This window comes from Hyla sarda, chromosome 7 (genome assembly GCF_029499605.1).
Source record: "Hyla sarda isolate aHylSar1 chromosome 7, aHylSar1.hap1, whole genome shotgun sequence".
Taxonomy (NCBI): domain Eukaryota; kingdom Metazoa; phylum Chordata; class Amphibia; order Anura; family Hylidae; genus Hyla; species Hyla sarda.
The window spans coordinates 156716560-156740168 of record NC_079195.1 but is presented as its reverse complement, the minus strand read 5'-3'; the positions used below and the strand labels follow the sequence as shown (position 1 = coordinate 156740168).

At 42.9% G+C, this 23609-nt stretch overlaps 1 protein-coding gene across 6 annotated transcripts in view; it reads right to left on the bottom strand.

The window, feature by feature from the left end:
- The window catches only part of LOC130282599 (gastrula zinc finger protein XlCGF26.1-like), a 211730-nt gene that overhangs the window by 148754 nt on the left and 39367 nt on the right, over positions 1 to 23609 (bottom strand). For 2 of the 6 annotated variants that reach the window (XM_056530988.1, XM_056530986.1), the window contains exon 2: positions 5062 to 5194. The exons of 1 other annotated variant lie outside the window; for it this stretch is intronic. In XM_056530988.1, coding sequence (XP_056386963.1) covers positions 5062 to 5142 — 81 coding nt within the window. In that variant the 5' untranslated portion in view covers positions 5143 to 5194. Of the gene's footprint in view, positions 1 to 5048; positions 5615 to 23609 lie in introns of those variants that run through there. 3 more of the 6 variants (XM_056530989.1, XM_056530990.1, XM_056530987.1) reach the window with 3 other exon arrangements.

The following is a 23609-nucleotide window of genomic DNA, read 5'->3' as shown; positions in this document are numbered from 1 at the left end:
CCATAGACTGGTTTGAGTGGCATTGGGGCCGCTCTGCCAGTGGGTCGTTCCCCCTGTGGGCACTGGTGTTGCGGCGGTTGTGGTCGCCGCCCAGTGCTATGCCATTTTAGGCTAGGGACGTTAGGGACCCACTCTAAATAGATGGCCTTGACGTGGTGAGTGGGCTTGTACTTTTTGATCAAAAATGTATACTAACAACCTGTTAGTTTTTGATATTATGCTGAGAAGCAATCAGATCATTATACAAGATTGTAGATGTGCACCATGTCTGTTTTCTACCCGAATTTTCCTGGGGGTGTAATCGGGGTATACGCATGCACACACACGCACCCTCATTTTACCAAGGATATTTGGGTAAAATGAGGGTGCGTGTTATAGGCCGGTGCGTGGTATACCCCGATAAATACGGTATATATTTTTTTGTTTCAGAGCATATGTTATGGAAAAATGAAAAGTGCCATTTCAAGGACATGCGGTCCTTCACCGTGATCTGTAGTTTTCATCTGTACCATTTTTGTTTTGTTGGGAGTTTTTGATCGCGCCGGTACCACGTTTATTTTTTATTACATTATTATTATTTTTTTTAAATGGGAAAGGGGGGTGATGCAAACTTTTATTAGGGAAGTGGTTAATTCATTTTTATTAACTTCTATTTAGCCCCATAGTGGGCTATTACATGCAATCTTGCGACTGCATATACTGTTCAATACTGAGCTTTGGCTCAGCATTGCGCTGTGTTATCAGTGCTCTGCAGTTCTAGCCTGCCATGGCTGGCTGGCGCTTCAGAGGACGGATTGGTCAGTAAGGAGGCAGGTAAGGGTCCTCCCACTCAGCTGATTGAGACCCATGATTTCAACGCGAATGTCCCAATTAGCTCCACTGACCTAATGGCAGTTAACTCCTTAACTCTCGCATTTAGACTCTGATCAATTTTGATTGTGGTGTCTAAAGGGCTAATGCCGGCATCAGCCCGATCGGTGTTGCTCAGCATTAACAGTGGGTTCTGGCTGCTCTTAAGCGCGTTTCAAACTGCATGAGCAGAACCAGGTCATACAGGTACGCCCTTGGTCTTTAAGTACCAGGACACAAGGGTGTACCTGTACGCACTTAGCTGCTGGGGACATTGCTCCTAACCCTGGCCCACCTTTCACGAATTTTTGCTCTACACTACCTGCCTCTTGCGGAACCATTACAAACTTTAACTGCGCTCTCCTAAACTCTCGATCGGTGTGCAATAAGCTCACCCAGATTCATGACTTATTTCTCACCAATTCTCTTAATCCGCTGGCTCTCACAGAAACATGGATACAACCTTCTGACACTGCTTCTTTCACTGCTTTATCTTATGGTGATCTTCACTTTTCCCATACCCCTAGATCTGACACCAGGCATAGTGGAGGAGTTGGGGTGCTTCTAGCCCCACAATGCACTTTTCAAGTCATCCCCCCATTACCCTCACTCACATTTCCCTCTTTTGAGGTCCACACCCTTAGGCTCTTCCGCCCATTGTCTCTCAGAGTGGCGGTCATCTATCGTCCTCCTGGTTCTCCCCAAATGTTCCTGGATCATTTTGCCACCTGGCTCCCTCACTTTCTTTCCTCAGAAAAACCTACACTCATCATGGGTGATTTTAATATCCCCATTGATACCCCAATCTCCTCTTCTGCCTCTCGGCTTCTGTCTCTAACCTCCTCCTTTACCCTTTCACAGCTTACTGACTCTCCCACAAACAAGGATGGGAATACACTGGACTTTATCTTCTCTAGACTTTGCTCTGTTTCTAAATTCACTAATTCTCCTTTTGAGCTCTCTGACCACAACCTTCTCTCTTTCTCTATCAGTAACTCCTATCCTCTTCCGGACACTCCAACCTTGTACACTTACAGAAACCTGCGTGCCATAAACACTAGTCAATTTATAGACATTCTACAATCTTCACTATCACCAATCTCTTCTCTCTACTGCCCTAATCTAGCAGCCAAACATTACCATGACACCCTGGATCAAATGGCACCCTCTAAAACACGAACCTCCCGACACAGACGGCAGCAACCCTGGCACACGCCAACAACCCACTTTCTCAGTCGATGCTCTAGGTGTGCTGAACGTCTGTGGAGGAAAACTAAGACTTCTTCAGACTATCTGCACTATAAATTCATGCCTAAATCCTATTACTCCGCTCTTCATCTCGCCAAACAGACAGAGAGGAGATGAGGGAGGTAAAATATGTTTAACAACCGAAAACACCTTTTTGACACGTTCAACTCTCTCCTTCGGCCTAAAAGTACAGACCCCAATCACTGATCTCTGTGCTGAAGACCTGGCCAAATACTTCAAAACTAAAATCGATGACATTCGTGATGAAATACTCTCCCAGTCCCCTAAAAGTTCTGATCCAATTCCCAGCCACGTCTCCTCTTCATCACTCAGCTTTTGAGCCTGTAACGGAGGATGAGGTTTCCAGGCTCCTCTCCTCCGCCCGCCCCACTACCTGCTCTAGTGACCCCATGCCTTCACACCTCATTCAGTCTCTCTCTCCTGCTATCAGCTGTCACCTAACTAAAATCTTTAACCTCTCCCTCTCTTCTGGGGTCTTTCCCCCCTCCATCAAACACTATCATAACCCCAGTATTAAAAAAAACATCTCTGGACCCGTCCTGTGCAGCCAACTATCGACCCGTCTCAAATCTCCTCTTTATCTCCAAACTCCTGGAACGCCTGGTCTACTCCCGCCTTATCCGCTAGCACTCCGAGAACTCTCTCCTTGACCCCTTACAGTCTGATTTCCGCTCCCTTCACTCCACAGAAACGGCCCTAACCAAAGTCACTAACAAACTTCTGATGGCCAAATCAAATGGCAGTTTCTCTTTTCTGATTCTCTTGGACCTGTCTGCTGCTTTTAACACTGTGGATCAACAAATCCTCCTCAGTAGTCTCCGCTCCATCGGTCTCAAGGACTCTGCACTCGCCTGGTTTTCCTCCTATCTCTGGCCGCTTCTTTAGCGTCTCATTTTCTGGCTCTACTTCTTCTCCTCTTCCCCTGTCGGGGTTCACCAGGGATCGGTCCTGGGTCCTCTACTCTTTTCACTCTACACATCCCCCATTGGAAAAACAATCAGTAGATTTGGTTTCCAGTACCACCTCTACGCTGATGGCACCCAACTCTATACCTCCTCCGCCAACATCACCCCTGCACTCCTACAGAATACCAGTGACTGTCTCTCTGCCGTCTCAGACATCAGGTCCTCTTTATAGCTGAAACTAAGTCTTTCTAAAACAAAACTTCTTGTTTTTTCTCCATCAACTGATACTGTACCTAACCCTGACATTTCCATCTCGGTATGTGGTACTACCATAACTCTCGGGCAGCAGGCTCGCTGTCTTGGAGTTATACTTTACTCTGATCTGTCTTTCACTCCCCATATTCAGTCTTTCACGTTCTTGTCACCTGCATCTCAAAAACATTTCAAGAATCCGCCCGTTTCTCACTACTGAAACTGCTAAAACTCTCATTATTGCTTTGATTCACTCCCGCCTCCACTACTGTAACTCTTTACTAATAGGCCTTCCTTTCTCCAAACTCCTCTCCAGTCCAGTCCATCCTTAATGCCGCAGCCAGACTCATCTTCCTCTCCAGCCGCTACACAGACGCCTCCTCCCTGTGCCAGTCACTACACTGGTTACCAATTCAGTCCAGAATACAGTACAAAATCCTCAGTCTCACACACAAAGCTCTCCACAATGCTGCACCTCCCTACATCTCCTCTCCCATCTCAGTCTACCATCCTACACGTTCTCTCCACTGTGGAATCTGTAGGCGCTATATAAACAGTCCTCAGCTGGTTAAGGGGTTAAAGTATTTTTCAGTCTACCTATTAAGTTTCTGTTAAGAGAGACCTTAGATACTATTTTGTGTACCAGGACAAGTGGATTGTCATGAGGGACAAGTAGCTTGTCCACTCTTTAGTCCCTGGGATCAGTTCTTAAGGAGTTAAATTGTTTCTCATGGTGCTGCTGATAATCTGCACTGCTTGGGATAGACAGGGATTGAATCAGTCTTCTTTCCCCTCTGGCAGCAGACAATATAGCGTTTTTTACTTTCCCTTGCAGAAGCAATCTTTTCAGTTGCAACCTCCTTCCTAGAAATGCAGGGCACTCTTTCTACTGGCTGTTCTGCAGTGAACAGAGGGGGAGAATCCGTATACAGAAAACTGGCTGTGTGGAGAGTGACTGAGCATGCACGTCATCCACTACTTAGTGCTTTGGGTGGACCTGCACATAGGTATTCACCACGAACACCAGACGGTGCTTATTTTTTTTTGAAATAGCAGTCATGACTTTCAAATGGATCTTAAAGGATGTCTATGAGGAGTGTTAAGTCACTTCAAGCTATGTCCTATGTGCCAGGGGTTTAGCAGAAAATGCATTTGTACTATCCTTGTGCTCATTTACTTCCAAAATAAATGAGAGGATAGTACACCTTACTTTTCTGGGCATGCATTATTCTGTCATTCTCCCAGCACATAGAAAGAAGCTGAAGCAGACACAGCATGGTTTGGGAAGCATTGATGAAGCCTGGAGGGCATGTTTTGGAGACTGGACTGTCAATCTTCCATTTAACATTAATGCCAAAATGACTCCTAACTGGTAATTTCCATACCATTTGCACAGTTTTTATAGGTTGTGCCACTTTTGCAAATACATACAGAGGCATCTTTGGAAACATAGGCAATAAGAGAAGTTCAGTTAACACTTCCAACAAACAAGTGGCAACCCATAGATTTAATGGAATAAAAATGACTGGCACACCGGTGAGTTTCAACATACAATTTGATGTCTGTCCTTTCTATTGCACTGGAAACATAGGCATGTTATGGCATAATCACTTTTTTTATTTCGACAATTAAGCAATATTAAATAAATAGAAGATGAATGTCATAACCCAAATTCATCATGTTATTCTTAGAGTCATGTGACTTATTTTCCAGAGTTTACCTCTCCAGTCACGTCTCTCTACAGATAATTGTCATGGCATGGTTTATAATTACCAGAATTCCTCACCTCTCCAGTTAGAAGGCAGATTATCTCCAGGGTTATTTTTAATATACTCTCAGCCATGAGACTCTTGTCTTGGTCCATCATGAAGTATGTAAAAGTCTTGTCTCAAACAGTAAAAGTTGAGTAGAAGGTCCCACTACAAATATAGACAGAAACTAGAATGCATGTTATCAGCATGATAATATTGTTTATTATACCATGACATCAATATATTCAGTGATTGGTCACAAAATGCAAACATACATACTACATTGGGGCCAAAAAAAAGTATTTAGTCAGCCATAAATTGTGCAAGTTCTCCCACTTAAAAAAAGAGGAGAGAGGCCTGCAATTGTCATCATAGGTATACCTCAACTATTAGTGACAGAAAAAAATTAAATAAAAATCCATAATAATCACATTGTCTGATTTTAACCCCTTAAGGACAGACCCACTTTTTACCTTAACCCCCTTACTCCGCCCCTGGCATCTTATCCCCTATACAAAGGATAGGAGATAAGATGTTAGATTGCCGGAGCAGCGTGACGTCATGACTCTGACCCTCATGACATCACAGCCCGTCCCCTTAATGCAAGTCTATGGCAGGGGGCGTGACGACCCCCACTCCCCCTCCTATAGACTTGTATTGACGGGGGGGGGGGTGCCGTGACGTCACGAGGGGCAGAGCCGTGACATAACGATGCTCCGGCCCCTGTATTGCCCGTCATTACGTACAGAGCAAGCTCGCTCTGCGCAGTGATGATAGCGGGGTGCTGCAGCAGCGATCCCCGGGGTCCCCAGCAGCAGGACCCCGGCGATCTGACATCTTATCCCCTATCCTTTGGATAGGGGATAAGATGTCTAGGGGCGGAGTACCCCTTTAAGGACGCAGCCCTTTTTTTTTCACCGTAAGGACTGAGCACTTTTTCGCAATTCTGACCACTGTAGCTTTATGCATTAATAACTCGAAAATGCTTTTACCGAATAGTCTGATTCTGAGATAGCTTTTTTGTGACATATTCTACTTTATTTTGGTTGCAAATTTTCGGCGTTACTTGCATCCTTTTTTGGTGAAAAATCCCAAAATGTCATGAAAATTTTGAAAATTTAGCATTTATCTAGCTTTGACAAATACATTTTTATTCACAAATACAATATGTCCACTTTATGATGGCATCATAAAATGGACATATTTTTACTTTTTGAAAAAATTAGAGGGCTTCAAAGTAGAGGAGCAATGTAAACAAATTTCATGAAAATTGCTAAATCTGAAGGGATAGATGTTACAGAACTACAACTCCCAGCATGCCTGGGCAGTCTAGGCATGCTGAGAGTTGTAGTTTGGCAACATCTGGAGGACTTCCGTTTGGGCACCACAGTAACAGTGGTCTCCAAACTGTGACCCTCCAGATGTTGCAAAACTACAACTCCCAGCATGCCCCGACAACCTTTGGCTGTCTGGGCATGCTGGGAGTTGCAGTTTGGCACCCACTAGGAAGGGCAGCAGTAAATCTCGCTTGGCGTCCTGAAGAGGTTAATGACCAGGCTTTTTTATTTGACATGTCTCATTAAATGGCAACTTTAGAATGCTTTTTCTGAGCGGAGCGATTCTGAGATAGTTTTTTCGTGACCTATTGTACTTTATATAAGGGGGTGCATTTTTGTTGATACATGCAGCATTTTTTGTGAATAACTCCAAAATATTGTAAAAAACTGGAAAATTTTTGTGTTTTTTATATGGTGTACACGGGTAAAAGTGATGTTCTATTTATTCTGTGGGTCAGTACGATTATGACGATACCCATTTTATACAGCTTCCTATGTTTTTTCCTTTTCTGAGCAAAATTATTTTTCTTCCAACAGCTGTAACTTATTTTTCGTCAGACGCCATTGAGTAAAGGCTTATTTTTTGCGGGATGAACTGTACTTTTATTGGTATAATTTTAGCGATAAGTGCTACCTTTTTGCACTTCACAAGTTTTTCACACACTGTTGCTGGTATTTGCTGGCCCATTCCTCCATGCAGATCTCTAGAGCAGTGATGTATTGGGGCTGTCGCTGGGCATTAAGAACTTTCAACTCCCTCCAAATGTTCTCTAGATTTGGAGACTGGCAAGGCCACTCCAGGACCTTGAAATGCTTCTTACAAAGCCACTCCTTCGTTGCCCGGGCAGTGTGTTTGGGATCATTGTCATGCTGAAAGACCCAGCCATCTTCAATGCCCTTGCTGATAAAAGGAGGTTTTCACTCAAAACCTCACGATACATGACCCAATTCATTCTTTCCTTTACACGGATCAGTTGTCCTGGTCCCTTAGCAGAAAAACAGCCCAAAAGCATGATGTTTCCACCCCCATGCTTAACAGTAGCTATGGTGTTCTTTGGGTGCAACTCAGCATTCTTCCTCCTCTAAACACAAGTTTTTACCCAAAAAGTTCTACTTTGGTTACCACTGACCATATGACATTCCCCTCAATACACTTCTGGATCATCCTCCAAATGCGCTCTAGCAAACTTCAGACAGGCCCGGACATGTACTGGCTTAAGCAGGGAGACAAGTCTGGCACTGCATGATTTGAGTCCCTGGCGGCGTAGTGAGTTACTGATGGTAGCCTTTGTTACTTTGGTCCAAGCTCTCTGCAGGTCATTCATTAGGTCCCCCCAGGTGGTTCAGGGATTTTTGCTTACCGTTCTTGTGATCATTTTGACACCACGGGGTAAGTACTTGGTTGGAGCCCCAGATTGAGGGAGATTATCAGTGGTATTGTAGGTCTTCCATTGTCTAATAATTGTCTGTGAGAGCCAGAAATATTGCTTGTTTGTAGGTGACCAAATACACTGCTCAAAAAAAAAATAAAGGGAACACTTAACCCCTTCATGACCCAGCTAGTTTTGGCCTACATGACCCAGTCCGTTTTTTCAAATCTGACATGGGTCTCTAAGTGGTAATAACTTTGAACTGCTTTTACCTGGCAAAGTGATTAAGAGAGGTTTTTGAGACAAATTGTACTTTATATTAGTGGTAAATTTTTGTTGATACATGAAGCGATTGTGAAAAACTCAAATATATTTTCAATTTTTCACAATATATTTTAATATCTCTATGTTTGAAACTCTACTTGTAAGAGAAAGTCATGCCAAATAAATATTGTCATTAATTCCTTCGACAACGTGTCTACTTAGCTGGCATCATTTGTTAGACATTCCTTAAAGCGTACCTGTTGCCAAAAAAACTTGTTACTAATACATTGATTAACAAAATATCAACTTTCTAATTACATATGATTAACAAAAATGTATCATTTAATTTATTTTTTTATTTAATAATATATATATATATATATATATATATATATATATATATATATATATATATATATATATATATATTTTTTTTTTTTCCCCCTTTTAAAAACGACCACTAGGGGGTCTCCCTACATGTCCCGGCGCATAGAGTTCGGACTCATGCCGGCCTGGCAGCATGAGTCCGAAATCTCAGTGAAGCCGGACACTGAAGAGCACAGTGCAGCCCCCCTGCCTGGCAATCAGACAGGCAGGAGCGAGCGCTGTGCCTGCAGCACAGGTGCTCCGGACATGGCCAGCCACTTCATCTGGCCAAATGTCAGTGTAGCGCAGGGCAGCACAGAAGAGGATCGGGTCTTGTGCACTCTGTGTCCCGAAGCAGTCATTCATTGTCCCGTAGTGGCAAGGCAGCACGATGGGACACAGAGCACATCAGTCCCAACGTGCTGCCGCGCTACTACGGGACAATGAAGGACTGCTTCGGGACACAGAGTGTACAAGTCCCGCAATGCTGCTGCGCTCACTCACCTTGCCGGGGATATCTATTACACTCTGAGGTTGAAGAGGGAGAAGGGCGGAAGTGCGGACTGACAGGCTTCAGATGACGTCAAGCCTGCCAGTCCACGCCCCCTTCCTCCCTCGCTCACGGCAGGAGCCTGAGCAGCCACAGGTGATCTAAAAAAAAGGTATTTATATGGGGTTTTGGGTAAAAATAGACAGGGATAGAGTCAGCAAGAGTCAGGGACAGATTGGGGGAGGGATTAGGGACAGCTTAGTTGATGATAGGTACTCTAACGTTTTTACGACATTAGAAGGCTTATATTATTATGAGCATTTTTTAAATTTTCTACAAAAGTTTAAAATCCCATTTTTTGGGGGGGGGGGGACAATAACGGATTGGCCGATATTATCGACAGATATTCACGATTTTGAAAGTTATCGGTATCTAACCTGACGATATTGCGTCCAGCGCCGCTCCGCACGGCAAAACAAGGATCAATTGATCCCCCCCCTCCCCCCCGAGATTGTTGCCCCTCCCTGACAGCATGGTGGAGCGGGAGCTGTCAGCTGTCCCACTCCACCACCCCCTCACCTTTCTCACACACTGCTCCATTCCTGCAGTGGGAGTAAGGGCCGCGGGGATGCCATCCACGGCAGGACAGCACGATGACATCACATCATCGCGCTGGTGCCCGGAGATCACGTCCCTGCGGCTCTCACTCCCACTGCAAGAACGGAGCAGCGTCTGAGAAAGGTGACGGAGAGCTGCTATGGTACAGGGGAATTATGCAGAACTTGCAAAGAAAATAGAAAATTATAAAGTGAGGGGCATTATATGTGGGGGGCGGCAATATGGGGGGCACACACACACACACACACACACACGACAGCCCCCCCCCCTCAGCATGTGCCCATATAATGCACAGAATATCTGTATATATATTATCGGCCTGAAATTTCACAGGTTATCGGTATCGATCTTAAAAAAAAAAAATTATATAGGCGATACAGATATTCTGCGGAGGTTAGGGCCGATAACTTATACCGATATTTCGGCCATTTATCCCCCCCAGCGACACCACCTGGCGCACCGCTGCAGTGGCTTTGCAGTGATCTGTGTAAAATCAGTGTGTGCAGAGTTATAGCCCCCTATTGGAGCGAACACCAAAAAGTTAATAAAGATCATTTAATCATTTAATAAAGATCATTTAATCCCTTCCCTAATAAAAGTTTGAATCAACCCCCTTTTCCCATTTAAAAAACAAACAAAAAAAAAAAACTGTAAATAAAAATAAACATACGTGGCATCGTCGCATGCGTAAATGTCCGAACTATAAAAATATATCGTCACACTGCACGGTCAATGGCGTACGCGCAAATAAATTCCCAAGTCCAAGAAAAATGAATAAAAAGCAATTGGTGGCACAAAAAGTGAGGCGTCAGAAGACGAAAATTTTAACCCCTTAAAGGGGTATTCCGCCTATCCAAAGGATAGGCAGAATACCCCTTTAAGGGGTTAAAATTTTATCCCCTATCCAAAGGATAGGGGATAAGATGTCAGATCGCCGGGGTCCCGCTGCTGGGGACCCCTGGGATCATCGCTGCAGCACCCCGCTATCATTACTGCGCAGAGCTCTGCACATAATGACGGACAATACAGGGGCCGGAGCATCGTAACCTCACGGCTCCGCCCCTCGTGACGTTACAGCCCGCCCCCGTCAATACAAGTCTATGGGAGGGGGTGTCGCCACGCCCCCTGCCATAGACTTGCATTAAGGGGACGGGCCGTGATGTCATGAGGGGCGGAGCCATGATGTCACGCTGCTCCGGCCCCTGTATCGCCCGTCATTACGCACAGAGCGAACTCGCTCTGTGCAGTAATGATGGCGGGGTGCCGCAGCGGCGATCCCTGGGATCGCCAGCAGCGGGACCGCGGCGATCTAACATCTTATCCCCTATCCTTTGGATAGGGGATAAGATGCCAGGGGCGGAGTACCCCTTTAAGGACAGTTTTTCCACTTTCGTTTTTCCTCCTTACATTTTAAAAATCATTACCCTTTCAATTTTGCACCTAAAAATCCATATGATGGCGTTTTTTGCGCCACCAATTCTACTTGGTAATAACATCAGTCATTTTACCCGAAAAATCTACTGCGAAACCGGGGGGGGGTGGGGGGGGGGAGAATTAATTGTGTGACAAAATGGAAGAAAAACGCCATTTTGTAAATTTTGGGGGCTTCTGTTTCTAAGCAGTACTTTTTTCATTAAAAATGACACCTTATCTTTATTCTGTAGGTCCATACGATGAAAATTGTACCCTACTTATATAGGTTTGATTTTTTTTATTACTTCGGAAAAAAATCATAACATGCAGGAAAATGTATACGTTTAAAATTGTCCTCTTCTGACCCCTATAATTTTTTTTATTGTCCCATGTACGGGGTGGTATGAGGGCTAATTTTTTGTTTTGATCGGTCTTTTGGATCGCTATTCATTTTTTTTTTTATGTTATAAAAAGTGACCAAAAATACACTATTTTGGACTTCGGATTTTTTTGCGTGTACGCCATTTTAATTAATGATCTATTTTTATAGTTCGGACATTTAGGCACGCGGCAATACCACATGTTTATTTTTATTTACACTTTATGGGAAAGGGGGGTGATTCAAACTTTTATTAGGGAAGGGCTTAAATGATCTTTATTAACTTTTTTTGTTAACTTTTTTTTGTAGTGTTATAGCTCCCATAGGGGGTTATAACACTGCACACACTGATCTTTTACACTGATCACTGCAAATCCATAGCTTTGCATTGATCAGTGTTATCAGCGGTTGATTGCTCTGGTCTGGATTTCAGGCTTGCAGCAATCAATTGCCGTTCAGACGCGCACAAGGCAGGTAAGGCACTCTCCTGCTGCGTCCTAGCTGATCAGGACATCGTGATTTTATGTCCCGATCAGCCCGACTGATCACCGCGTCTAAATCGTTAACGCCAGACATCTGCCGGAACGGCGATGTCCGGCATTAGCCACGGGTCATGGCTGCTGATAGCAGCCGGGACCATGCGAGTATGATGCGAGCTCATATCTTGAGCTTGCTTCATAACCCTCCCGTGCCGCAGCGCAGTATAAACCCGGCGTTCTGCGGCAAGGGGTTAAACATATAAATTTTCCTGCATGTAGGTTTTTTTTTTTATTACTTCAGAAAAAAAAATCATATCAGACCTATAAGTAGGGTATCATTTTAATCGTATGGATCAACAGAATAAAGTTAAGGTGTCATTTTTAATGAAAAATGTACTGCGTAGAAACAGAAGCCCCCAAAATGTACAAAATGACGCTTTTTTCTTCCATTTTGTCGCACAATGATTTTTTTTTTCGTTTTGCCGTTAATTTTTGGGTAAAAAGACACGTGTCTTTACAAAGTAGAATTGGTGCCGCAAAAAACAAGCCATCATATGGATTTTTAGGTGCAAAATTGAAAGGGTTATGATTTTTAAAATGTAAGGAGGAAAAACACTATGTCCTTAACCCCTTATGGACCCAGCCAATTTTCAGTGTAGGACCCGGCCATTTTTTGCACATCTGACCACTGTCACTTTAAGCATTAATAACTCTGGGATGCTTTTACCTTTCATTCTATTATGTTAGTGGTTAAATTTTGTCGATACTTGCATCATTTCTTGGTGAAAAATTCCAAAATTTGATAAAAATATTTTGAAAATGTTGCATTTTTTTGGTTACTTTGAAGCTCTCTGCTTGTAAGGAAAATTAATATTTCAAATTATATATTGATTCACATATACAATATGTCTACTTTAAGTTTGCATCATAAAGTTGACATGTTTTTACTTTTGGAAGACATCAGAGGGCTTTACATTATAGCAGCAATTTTCCAAATTTTTCACAAAATTTTTCAAAATCTAAATTTTTCAGGGACCAGTTCAGTTTTGAAGTGGATGTGAAGGGCCTTCATATTAGAAATACACCATGAATTACCCCATTATAAAAACTGCATCCCTCAAAAGGTTTGTTAACCCTTTAGGTGTTTCACAGGAATAGCAAATTGGAGAAAATTCAAAATCTTCATTTTTTACACTGGCATGTTCTTGTAGACCCAGTTTTTGAATTTTTACAAGGGGTAAAAGGAGAGAAATCTTCCTAAAATGTGTAACTCAATTTCTCTTGAGTAAGGAAATCCCTCATGTGTGTATGTCAAGTGTTCGGCGGGTGCACTAGTGGGCTCAGAAGGGAAGGAGCGACAGTGGGATTTTGGAGAGTGAGTTTTTCTGAAATGGTTTTTGAGGGGCATGTCACATTTAACGTGTTGGGGATGAAAGGCATATGCATATGCCCGTGGGAATTTCAGTCCCCTCTGCGCTCCGGGCGGGGACCGGACCAGGGTGACTGCTGATATCGGCAAATTTTTCGCCACAGCACAGACTCCTAGCTGGAAACTCACCGTAACATGCCAGTGCGAATGTACCCTTAAAAAAAATTAAAAAAAAATTAAAAAAACACTACACTACCACAAAATAAAGGGTAAAACACTACATAAACACCCCCTTACATTGTCCACCCACCCCCAATAAAAATGAAAAACATATTGTACGGCAGTGTTTCCAAAACAGAGCCTCCAGCTGTTGCAAAACAACATTTCCCAGAATTTCTGGACAGCCACTGACTGTCCAGGCATGCTGGGAGTTTAGCAACAGCTGGAGGCACCCTGTTTGGGAATCACTGGCGTTAAATGCTCTGTGGGTGCACAACAAGGCTCAGGAGTGAGAGCGCACCATGTACATTTGAGGCCTAAATTGGTGATTTGCACAGGGGTGGCTAATTTTACAGCGGTTCTGACAGACGCAAAAACAAATACCCACATGTGACCCCATTTTGGAAACTACACCCCTCACAGAACGTGACAAGGGGTATAGTGAGCCTTAACACCCCACAAGTGTGATGAATTTTCATTAAATTTGGATGGGAAAATGAAAATAAAAACTTTTTCACTAAAATGCTGGTGTTACCCTAAATTTTTCATTTTCACAAGGGAAAATAGAAGAAATGGGGTTAGAAATTTTGGGTTGCTTTTTTTTTTCCTAAGTAAGAAAATACCACCATTGGGATTTTGAAGAGAAAATTTGTCCGGAATTGAAGGCCATGTGTGTACAGAACAATGGACTTCCCCACCCCACATGTAACCCCATTTTGGAAACTACACCCCTCATGTAATGTATTAAGGGGTGCAGAGAGCATTTATGCCCCACAGGTGTCTGACAGATTTTTGGAACAGTGGTCCGTCACAATGAAAAATGTAATTTTTCATTTGCACAGACCACTGTTTCAAAGATCTGTCAAACGCCAGTGGGGTGTAAATACTCACTGCACCCCTTATTAAATTCTGTGAGGGGTGTAGTTTCCAAAATGGGGTCACATGTGAAGGGGGGGGTCCACTGTTCTGGCACCATGGGGGGCTTTGTAAACCCACAAATGAATTCTCTTTCCAAAAGCTGAATGGCGCTCCTTCTCTTCTGAGCGTTGTAATTCGCCAGCAGAGCATTTTACGTCCCAACATGGGGTATTTCCATACTCAGAAGAGATGAGGTTACAAATTTTGGGAGGCATTTTCTCACATTACCCTTTGTAAAAATTGTAAATTTGGGGGGAAAAAAGACTGCACTTTAGTGAAAAAAAATGTTTTTCTCATTTACACATCAGATTTTAACGAAAAGTCGTCAAACACCTGTGGGGTGTTAAGGCTAACTGGACCCCTTGTTACTTGCCTCAAGGAGTGTTGTTTCCAAAATGGTATGCCATGTGGGGTTTTCAGCTGTTCTGGCACCATAGGGGCTTTCTAAATGTGACATACCCCCCAAAACCCATTTCAGCAAAACTCACTTTTCAAAATCCCATTGTTGCTCCTTCCCTTCTGAGCCCTCTACTCATACCGAACACTTGACATACACATATGAGGAGTTTCCTTACTCGAGAGAAATTGGGTTACAAATTTTGGGGGGCTTTTTCTCCTATTACTACTTGTAAAAACTGGGTCTACAAGAACATGAGAGTAAAAAAATGAAGATTTAGAATTTTCTCCTTTCACTTTGCTGCTATTCCTGTGAAACTAAAGGGTTAACAATTACTGAATGTCATTTTGGATACTTTAAGGGGTACAGTTTTTATAATTGGGTGATTTGTGGGGTATTTCTAATATGAAAGCCCTTCAAATCTGAACTGGTCCCTGAAAAATTCAGATTTTGAAAATTTTGGGAAAAATTGGAAAATTGCTGCTGAACTTTGAAGCCCTCTGATGTCTTCCAAAAGTAAAAACATCAAACTTTATGATGCAAATATAAAAGTAGACATATTGTATGTGAATCAATATATAATTTATTTGGAATGTCAATTTTCCTTAAAAGCAGAGAGCTTCAAAGTTAGAAAAATGCAAAAATGTTCTATTTTTTCATCAAATTTTTGCATTTTTCACCAAGAAATGATGCAAGTATCGACGAAAATTTACCACTACAATAAAGTAGAATATGTCGTGAAAAAACAATCTCGGAATCTAATTTATAAAGTAATAAGCATCCCAGCATTATTAATTATTAAAGTGACAGTGGTCAGATTTGCAAAAGATGCTCCCGTCCGTAGGGTCCTAATGGGCTCCGTCCCCAAGGGGTTAAGAAGCCCCTATGGTGCTATAACAGCAAAAAATAAATAAATAAAAAAATAAATAAAAAAAAGTGGCATACTATTTTGGAAACTACACCCGTCAAGAAACGTAACAAGGGGAACAGTGAGCCTTAACACCCCACAGGTGTTTGACAACTTTTAGTTAAAGTTGGATGTGTAAATGATTTAGATTTTAACCCCTTAAGGACCGGGGGGTTTTCCGTTTTTGCATTTTCGTTTTTTGCTCCTTGCCTTTAAAAAATCATAACTCTTTCAATTTTGCACCTAAAAATCCATATGATTGCTTATTTTTTGCGCCACCAATTCTACTTTGCAGTGACATCAGTCATTTTGCCCAAAAATCTACGGTGAAACGGAAAAAAAAAAAATCATTGTGCGACAAAACTGAAAAAAAAAACGACGTTTTGTAACTTTTGGGGGCTTCCGTTTCTACCTAGTACATTTTTCGGTAAAAAGGACACCTTATCTTTATTCTGTAGGTCCATACGATTAAAAGGATACCCTACTTATATAGATTTCATTTTGTCGGACTTCTGGAAAAAATCATAACTACATGCAGGAAAATTAATATGTTTAAAATTGTCATCTTCTGACCCCTGTAACTTTTTTATTTTTCCGTGAATGGGGCGGTATGAGTGCTCATTTTTTGCGCCGTGATCTGAAGTTTTTAACGGTACCATTTTTGCATTGATAGGACTTATTTTTAAATGATATAAAAAGTGACCAAAAATGCACTATTTTGGACTTTGGAATTTTTTTTGCGCGCACGCCATTGACCGAGCGGTTTATTTAATGATATATTTTTATAATTCGGACATTTCCGCACGCGGTGATACCATATATGTTTTTATTGGAAAAGGGGGGCGATTCAAACTTAATAGGGGAGGAGTTAAATGATCTTTATTCACTTTTTTTGCAGTGTTATAGCTCCCATAGGGACCTATAACACTGCACACACTGATCTTCATCATTGATCACTGGTTTCTCATAGGAAACCAGTGATCGACAATTCTGCCGCATGACTGCTCATGCCTGGATCTCAGGCACTGAGCAGTCATTCGGCGATCGGACAGCGAGGAGGCAGGTAGGGGCCCTCCCGCTGTCCTGCAAGCTGTTCGGGATGCCGCGATTAGCCGCGGCTATCCCGAACAGCCCGACTGAGCTAGGCGGCAACTTTCCCTTTTAGCCGCTGCGCGCTATTAGAGGCGGGTCCTGGCTTCACTATGACGCCGGGCCCGCCGTGATATGACTCGGGGTTACTGTGTAACCCTGCGTTATATCAGGAGAGCAGGACCAAGGACGTACCGGTACGTCCTTGGTCCTTAAGGGGTTAATTTTTACAAGGGGTAATAGGAGAAAATGCCCCCCAAAATTTGTAACCCCATTGGAAATACCCAATGTGTGGACGTCAAGGGCTCTGCTGGCGCACTACAATGCTCAAAAGAGGAGCACCATTGAGCTTTTGGAGAGTGAATTTGTTTGGAATGGAAGTAAGGGGCCATGTGCATTTACAAAGCCCACCGTGGTGCCAGAACAGTGGACCCCCCCCAACATGTGACCTCATTTTGGAAACTACACCCCTCACATAATGTAATAAGGGGTGCAATGAGTATTTACACCCCACTGGTGTTTGACAGATCTTTGGAACAGTGGGCTGTGCAAATGAAAAATTAAATTTTTCATTTTCACGGGCCACTGTTCCAAAAAAATTTCACAAAATTTTCAAAATCGGAATTTTTCAGGGACCAGTTCAGTTTTGAAGTGGATTTGAAGGGCCTTCATATTAGAAATACCCCATAAGTTACCCCATTATAAAAACTGCACCCCTCAAAGTATTCAAAATGACATTCAATAAGTGTGTTAACTCTTTAGGTGTTTCACAGGAATAACAGCAAAGTGAAGTGGAGAAAATTCAAAATCTTCATTTTTTACACTCGCATGTTCTTGTAGACCAGGTTTTTGAATTTTTACAAGGGGTAATTGGAGAAAAAGCCCCCGAAAAATTTGTAAAAAGTGACATTGAAATAGTAAAAGAATTTTGCAGATTTGGTGGTTCTTTTCTACTCCATTTACCTTGTGGTTGAGCTAACATGTTATTTCAATACTTTAGGTCACCTGATTACAGCAATACCAGATTTGTATAAATTTACATAATGTTTTACAAATTTTAAAAAAATTCAGAATTTTTTTAAAAAATTTTAATTGCCATTTTTTTGACCCCTGTAGCTTTATTTTTTTTCCACATACCAGGCTGTATGAGGGCAAATTTTTTGCGCCATAATCTGTTTTTTGTATCGGTACCATTTTGGTATTGATCTTTTTTTTCTGGGATATTATAAAAAATTCAATTCTGTGGTGTGTTTTTTTTTTTTTTTTTTACATTTACCGTACAGGATACATAATGTTATATATTAATAGGTCGTACAATTACGCACGAAGAAATACCAAATATATATGTTTGTTTATTATGTTTGCATGTTTTTATATAGGAAAAGGGGGTGATTTGAACTTTTAACATGGAAGGGTTAATGTGTTTTTTTTTTACTTTTATTAAAACTTTTTTTTAACACTATTAGATTTATAGGAGGAATCATTAGATTCCTCATACAGATGAATAGAGTTCTATTGAACTCAATTGACATGTGCGCTCTTCGATCCATTGATAGAGCCTGGTACAGCCAGGCTCTATCAATGACAGAGCCATGGAAAGACACAGCAGGGAACAGAGCTAAGTCCTGCGACTACCTCTATAGTGGATCGACCCCCTTGCTATCACTCTGCGGGGGTGGGGGGGGGGGGGGGATACGATCCATCCCGCTAGCCCACCAGTGAGCATTCACATGTCCCTTTAGACGCCGCTGTCAGCTTTGACAGCGGCGATCTAAAGGGTTAATAGCCAGCAGCGGCTAGCTATTATCGGCGGTGTGAAACTTGCTCCCCATGCAGACGTGCGACCGTTCCGTACGACTGCTCAAAAAATCTGTCAGACACCTGTGGGGCGTAAATGATCACTGCACCCCTTGTAACTTTCCGTAAGGGGGGGAATTTCCAAAATTGGGTCACATGTGGAGGGGGTCCACTGTTCTGGCATCCGGGGGGGGGGCTTTGTAAACACACACAGCCTTCAATACCAGCCAAATTCTCAAAAAGCCCAATGGCGCTGCTCCTCTTCTGAGCATTGTAGTTCGCCCACAGAGCACTTTACATCCACATATGGGGTATTTATATACTCAGGAAAAAAGCCCCCCAAAATTTGTAACCCCATTTCTTCTATTACCCCTTGTGAAAATGAAAAATTTGGGGTAACACCAGCATTTCAAGGGAAAAAAAAATTATTTTCATGTCCAACTTTAACGAAAATTTGTCAAAGACCTGTGGGTTGTTAAGGCTCACTATACCCCTGGTTACATTCCGTGAGGGGTGTAGTTTTCAAAATGGGGTCACATGTGGGTGTTTTTTTTTTTGCATTCATGTCAGAACTGCTGTAGCGATCAGCCACCCCTGTGCAAATCACCAATTTAGGCCTCAAATGTACATGGTGCGCTCTCACTTCTGAGCCATGTAGCTCATCCGCAGAGCATTTTACGTACACATGCCTCTTGTGAAAATGAAAAGTATGGGGTAACACCAGCATGTTAGTGTAATAATGTAAAAAATTTTTACACCAACATGCTGGTGTGGCCCCCAACTTTACCTTTTTATAAGGGGTAAAGGGAGAAAAATCCCCCCAAAATTTGTAACAATTTCTCCTGAGTACGGAAATACCCCATATGAGGCCCTAAACTTTTGCCTTGAAATACGACAGGGTTCTGAATTGAGAGAACGCCATGCGCATTTGATGCCTAAATAAGGAATTTGCAATAGGGGTGGACCCAGTTACAAGGATGGGGCTTGTCTCCACCAAAATCCTACAGCAGTGTTTCCCAAACAGGGTGCCTCCAACTGTTGCAAGACTCCCAGCCTGCCAGGGCAGTCTATGGCTGTCCCGCAACACTGGGAGTTGTAGTTTTGAAACAGCTGGAGGCGCCGTTTAGGAAACACTGCCCTATAGGAGACGTTTTTCATTTTTATTGGGGAGGAGGGGGGGATGTATATAGTTACATATAGTTACATAGTTAGTACGGTCGAAAAAAGACATATGTCCATCAAGTTCAACCAGGGAATTAAGGGGTAGGGGTGTGGCGCGATATTGGGGAAGGGATGAGATTTTATATTTCTTCATAAGCATTAATCTTATTTTGTTCCAGGAATGTATCTAATCCTGTTTTAAAGCTGTTAATTGTTCCTGCTGTGACCAGTTCCTGAGGTAGACCGTTCCATAAATTCACAGTCCTCACGGTAAAGAAGGCGTGTCGCCCCTTGAGACTAAACTTTTTCTTCTCCAGACGGAGGGAGTGTCCCCTCGTCCTTTGGGGGGGTTTAACCTGGAACAGTTTTTCTCCATATTTTTTGTATGGGCCATTAATATACTTATATACGTTTATCATATCCCCCCTTAAACGTCTCTTCTCAAGACTAAACAATTGTAACTCCTTTAATCGCTCCTCATAGCTAAGATGTTCCAAGCCCCATATTAGTTTAGTCGCGCGTCTCTGCACCCTTTCCAACTCCGCAGTGTCCCTTTTATGGACAGGTGACCAAAACTGAACAGCATATTCCAGGTGAGGCCGTACCAATGCTTTATAAAGGGGGAGTATTATGTCCCTGTCCCTTGAGTCCATGCCTCTTTTGATACATGACAATATCCTGCCGGCTTTGGAAGCAGCAGCCTGACATTGCATGCTATTCTGTAGTCTTTGATCTACAAGTACACCCAGATCCTTCTCTACCAGTGACTCTGCCAGTTTAATCCCCCCTAAGACATACGATGCATGCAGGTTATTAGTACCCAGATGCATAACTTTACATTTATCCACATTGAACCTCATTTGCCAAGTGGATGCCCAGACACTTAGTCTATCCAAGTCATCTTGTAACTTATGCACATCCTCTATAGACTGTACCGTGCTACAAAGCTTGGTGTCATCTGCAAAGATAGAAACAGAGCTGTTAATACCATCCTCTATATCATTGATAAATAAATTAAACAACAGCGGTCCCAGTACTGAACCTTGGGGTACACCACTAATAACCGGGGACCAATCAGAGTACGAATCATTGACCACCACTCTCTGGGTACGATCCATGAGCCAGTGTTCAATCCAGTTACAAACTAAAATTTCCAAACCCAAAGACCTTAACTTACCTGTCAGACGTCTATGAGGGACAGTATCAAATGCTTTAGCAAAATCCAGAAACACTATATCCACAGCCATTCCTCTGTCAAGGCTTCTACTCACCTCTTCATAAAAGCAAATTAGATTGGTTTGACAACTTCTATCCTTAGTAAACCCATGCTGGCTATCACTTATAATACAATTATCCCCTATGTATTCCTGTATGTAATCCCTTATAAGTCCTTCAAACAATTTACCCACAATGCACGTTAAACTTACCGGTCTATAGTTTCCTGGGGAAGACCTAGAGCCCTTTTTGAAGATTGGCACCACATTCGCCTTGCGCCAGTCCCTTGGCACAATACCAGACACCAGAGAATCTCTAAATATCATGAACAGGGGTACAGATATTACTGAACTTACCTCTCTAAGAACTCTTGGGTGTAGTCCATCCGGTCCTGGGGATTTGCTTACATTTATATCACTTAACTTACCTTGTACCATCTCTACATTAAGCCAGTTCAGTACATTACATGATGTGTTACCAGCACTGACCTGGCCAATGTCAGCTCCTTCTTCCATAGTGTATACAGAACTAAAGAACCCATTCAGTAGCTCCGCCTTCTCTTGATCGCCTGTGACAACCTCCCCATTATCATTATTAAGGGGTCCTACATGCTCTGTCCTTGGTTTTTTTGCATTTATATATCTAAAAAAATATTTAGGATTAGTTTTGCTTTCTTTGGCCACCTGTCTCTCATTTTGAATTTTTGCTGTTTTTATTACATTTTTACAGATTTTATTAAGCTCCTTGTACTGTTTAAATGTTATCGCTGACCCATCAGATTTGTATTTTTTGAAGGCTATTTTTTTGCTGTTTATTGCTCTTTTAACATCATGTGTCAGCCATGTAGGATTTAGTTTCAATCGTTTATATTTGTTCCCCTTTGTTATATATTTAGCTGTATAGTTATTTAGAGTTAATTTAAAGATGTCCCATTTACCTTCTGTATCAGTATTTGAGAACACCTCCCCCCAGTCTATGTCCTGTAGTGCAGCCCTCAGCCCAGGGAAATTTGCCTTTTTAAAGTTATATGTTTTTGCCTTCCCCGCCTGTCTTTGTTTTCTACATTTTAAGTCAAAAGTAACTATATTGTGGTCGCTATTACCAAGGTTTTCCCGCACAGTTACATTACCAACCAGCTCTGCGTTGTTGGAAATGATCAGATCCAACAAGGCATCACTTCTTGTTGGGTCCTCCACAAACTGGCCCATAAAATTATTCTGCAATAAATTTAGGAATTGTCGCCCCTTTGTAGTTTTAGCCAACCCCGGACCCCAATCTATATCTGGATAGTTAAAATCTCCCATTATTACCACTGTACCTGCCCGGGCGGCCCTCTCTATTTGTTTATGAAGCCGAACTTCTATCTCTTCAGTGATATTAGGGGGTCTGTAGATTACCCCAAATATTATTTTTTCAGTATTTCCCTCCTTTTGTAATTCTACCCACAATGATTCCACATCCTCAGAATCATCACACACTATGGCATCGTTCACACTGACTTTCATACCACTTCTTACATACAGACAGACTCCACCACCTTTTCTGTTCATTCTATCCTTGCGAAACAATGTAAACCCCTGCAGATTGACAGCCCAGTCATGCGAGGAGTCCAGCCATGTCTCAGTGACCCCAACTATATCAATATGTTCCTCCAGTATCAAGGCCTCAAGCTCCCCCATTTTATTTGCTAGGCTTCTGGCATTTGTGAACATACACTTTACATTTCCATCCTTTATGTTATTGGGGTTAATGGGATTCAAGGGTGTAAGTTTTATTTTCCTATGAAGCCTATTCCTATTAACTATTCTAACCCCTCCCTCCGCTCCACCCCCAGGTACATTTATAATTCCCACCTCTCTATCTACACTATCTTCCCCCTCTTTGCTGTAGGTTCCCTCCCCCCAAGTCCCTAGTTTAAACACTCCTCCACCCTTCTAGCCATCTTCTCCCCAAGCAAAGCTGCACCCTCCCCATTGAGGTGCAGCCCGTCCCTACGGTAGAGCAGGTAACCGACAGCGAAGTCAGCCCAGTTCTCCATGAACCCAAACCCTTCCTTCCTACACCAGCTTCTGAGCCACTTGTTTACCTCCCTGATCTCCCGCTGCCTCTCTGGTGCGGCTCGTGGTACTGGTAGTATTTCAGAAAAGACTACCTTGGAGGTCCTTGCCTTAAGCTTGCGGCCTAAGTCCCTGAAATCATTTTTAAGGACACTCCACCTACCTCTTACTTTGTCATTGGTGCCAATATGTACCATGACTGCTGGGTCCTCTCCAGCCCCGCCCAACAACCTGTCAACCCGATCCGCGATGTGCCGAACTCGTGCGCCAGGCAGACAGCACACTGTTCGGCGATCCCGGTCTTTGTGACAGATTGCCCTGTCTGTCCCCCTAATAATTGAGTCCCCCACCACTAGTACCTGTCTGGCCTGCCCTGTACTCCTCCCTCCCTCCTTACTGGAGCAGACACCCCCCTGGCGGTCAGAGGCGGTATCCTGCTGCAGTTCTGCTAGCTCTGTAATGGCATCCCCCTCATCTGCCAAGCGGGCAAACTTGTTGGGGTGTGCCAGTTCAGGACTAGCCTCCCTGACACTTTTTCCCCTACCCCTCTTTCTAACTGTAACCCAGCTAACTGCCTGACTGTCCTGCAACTCCGTCCCACTGTCCTCCCCCACCTCTATTCCCGAGAGTGCCTGCTCAGTGAGCAGGAGACTCCTCTCCATGTTGTTAATGCTTCTCATTGTTGCCAGTCGCCCCTCTAGATGCAGGATCTGGGCTTCCAAACGGACAACTAGCACA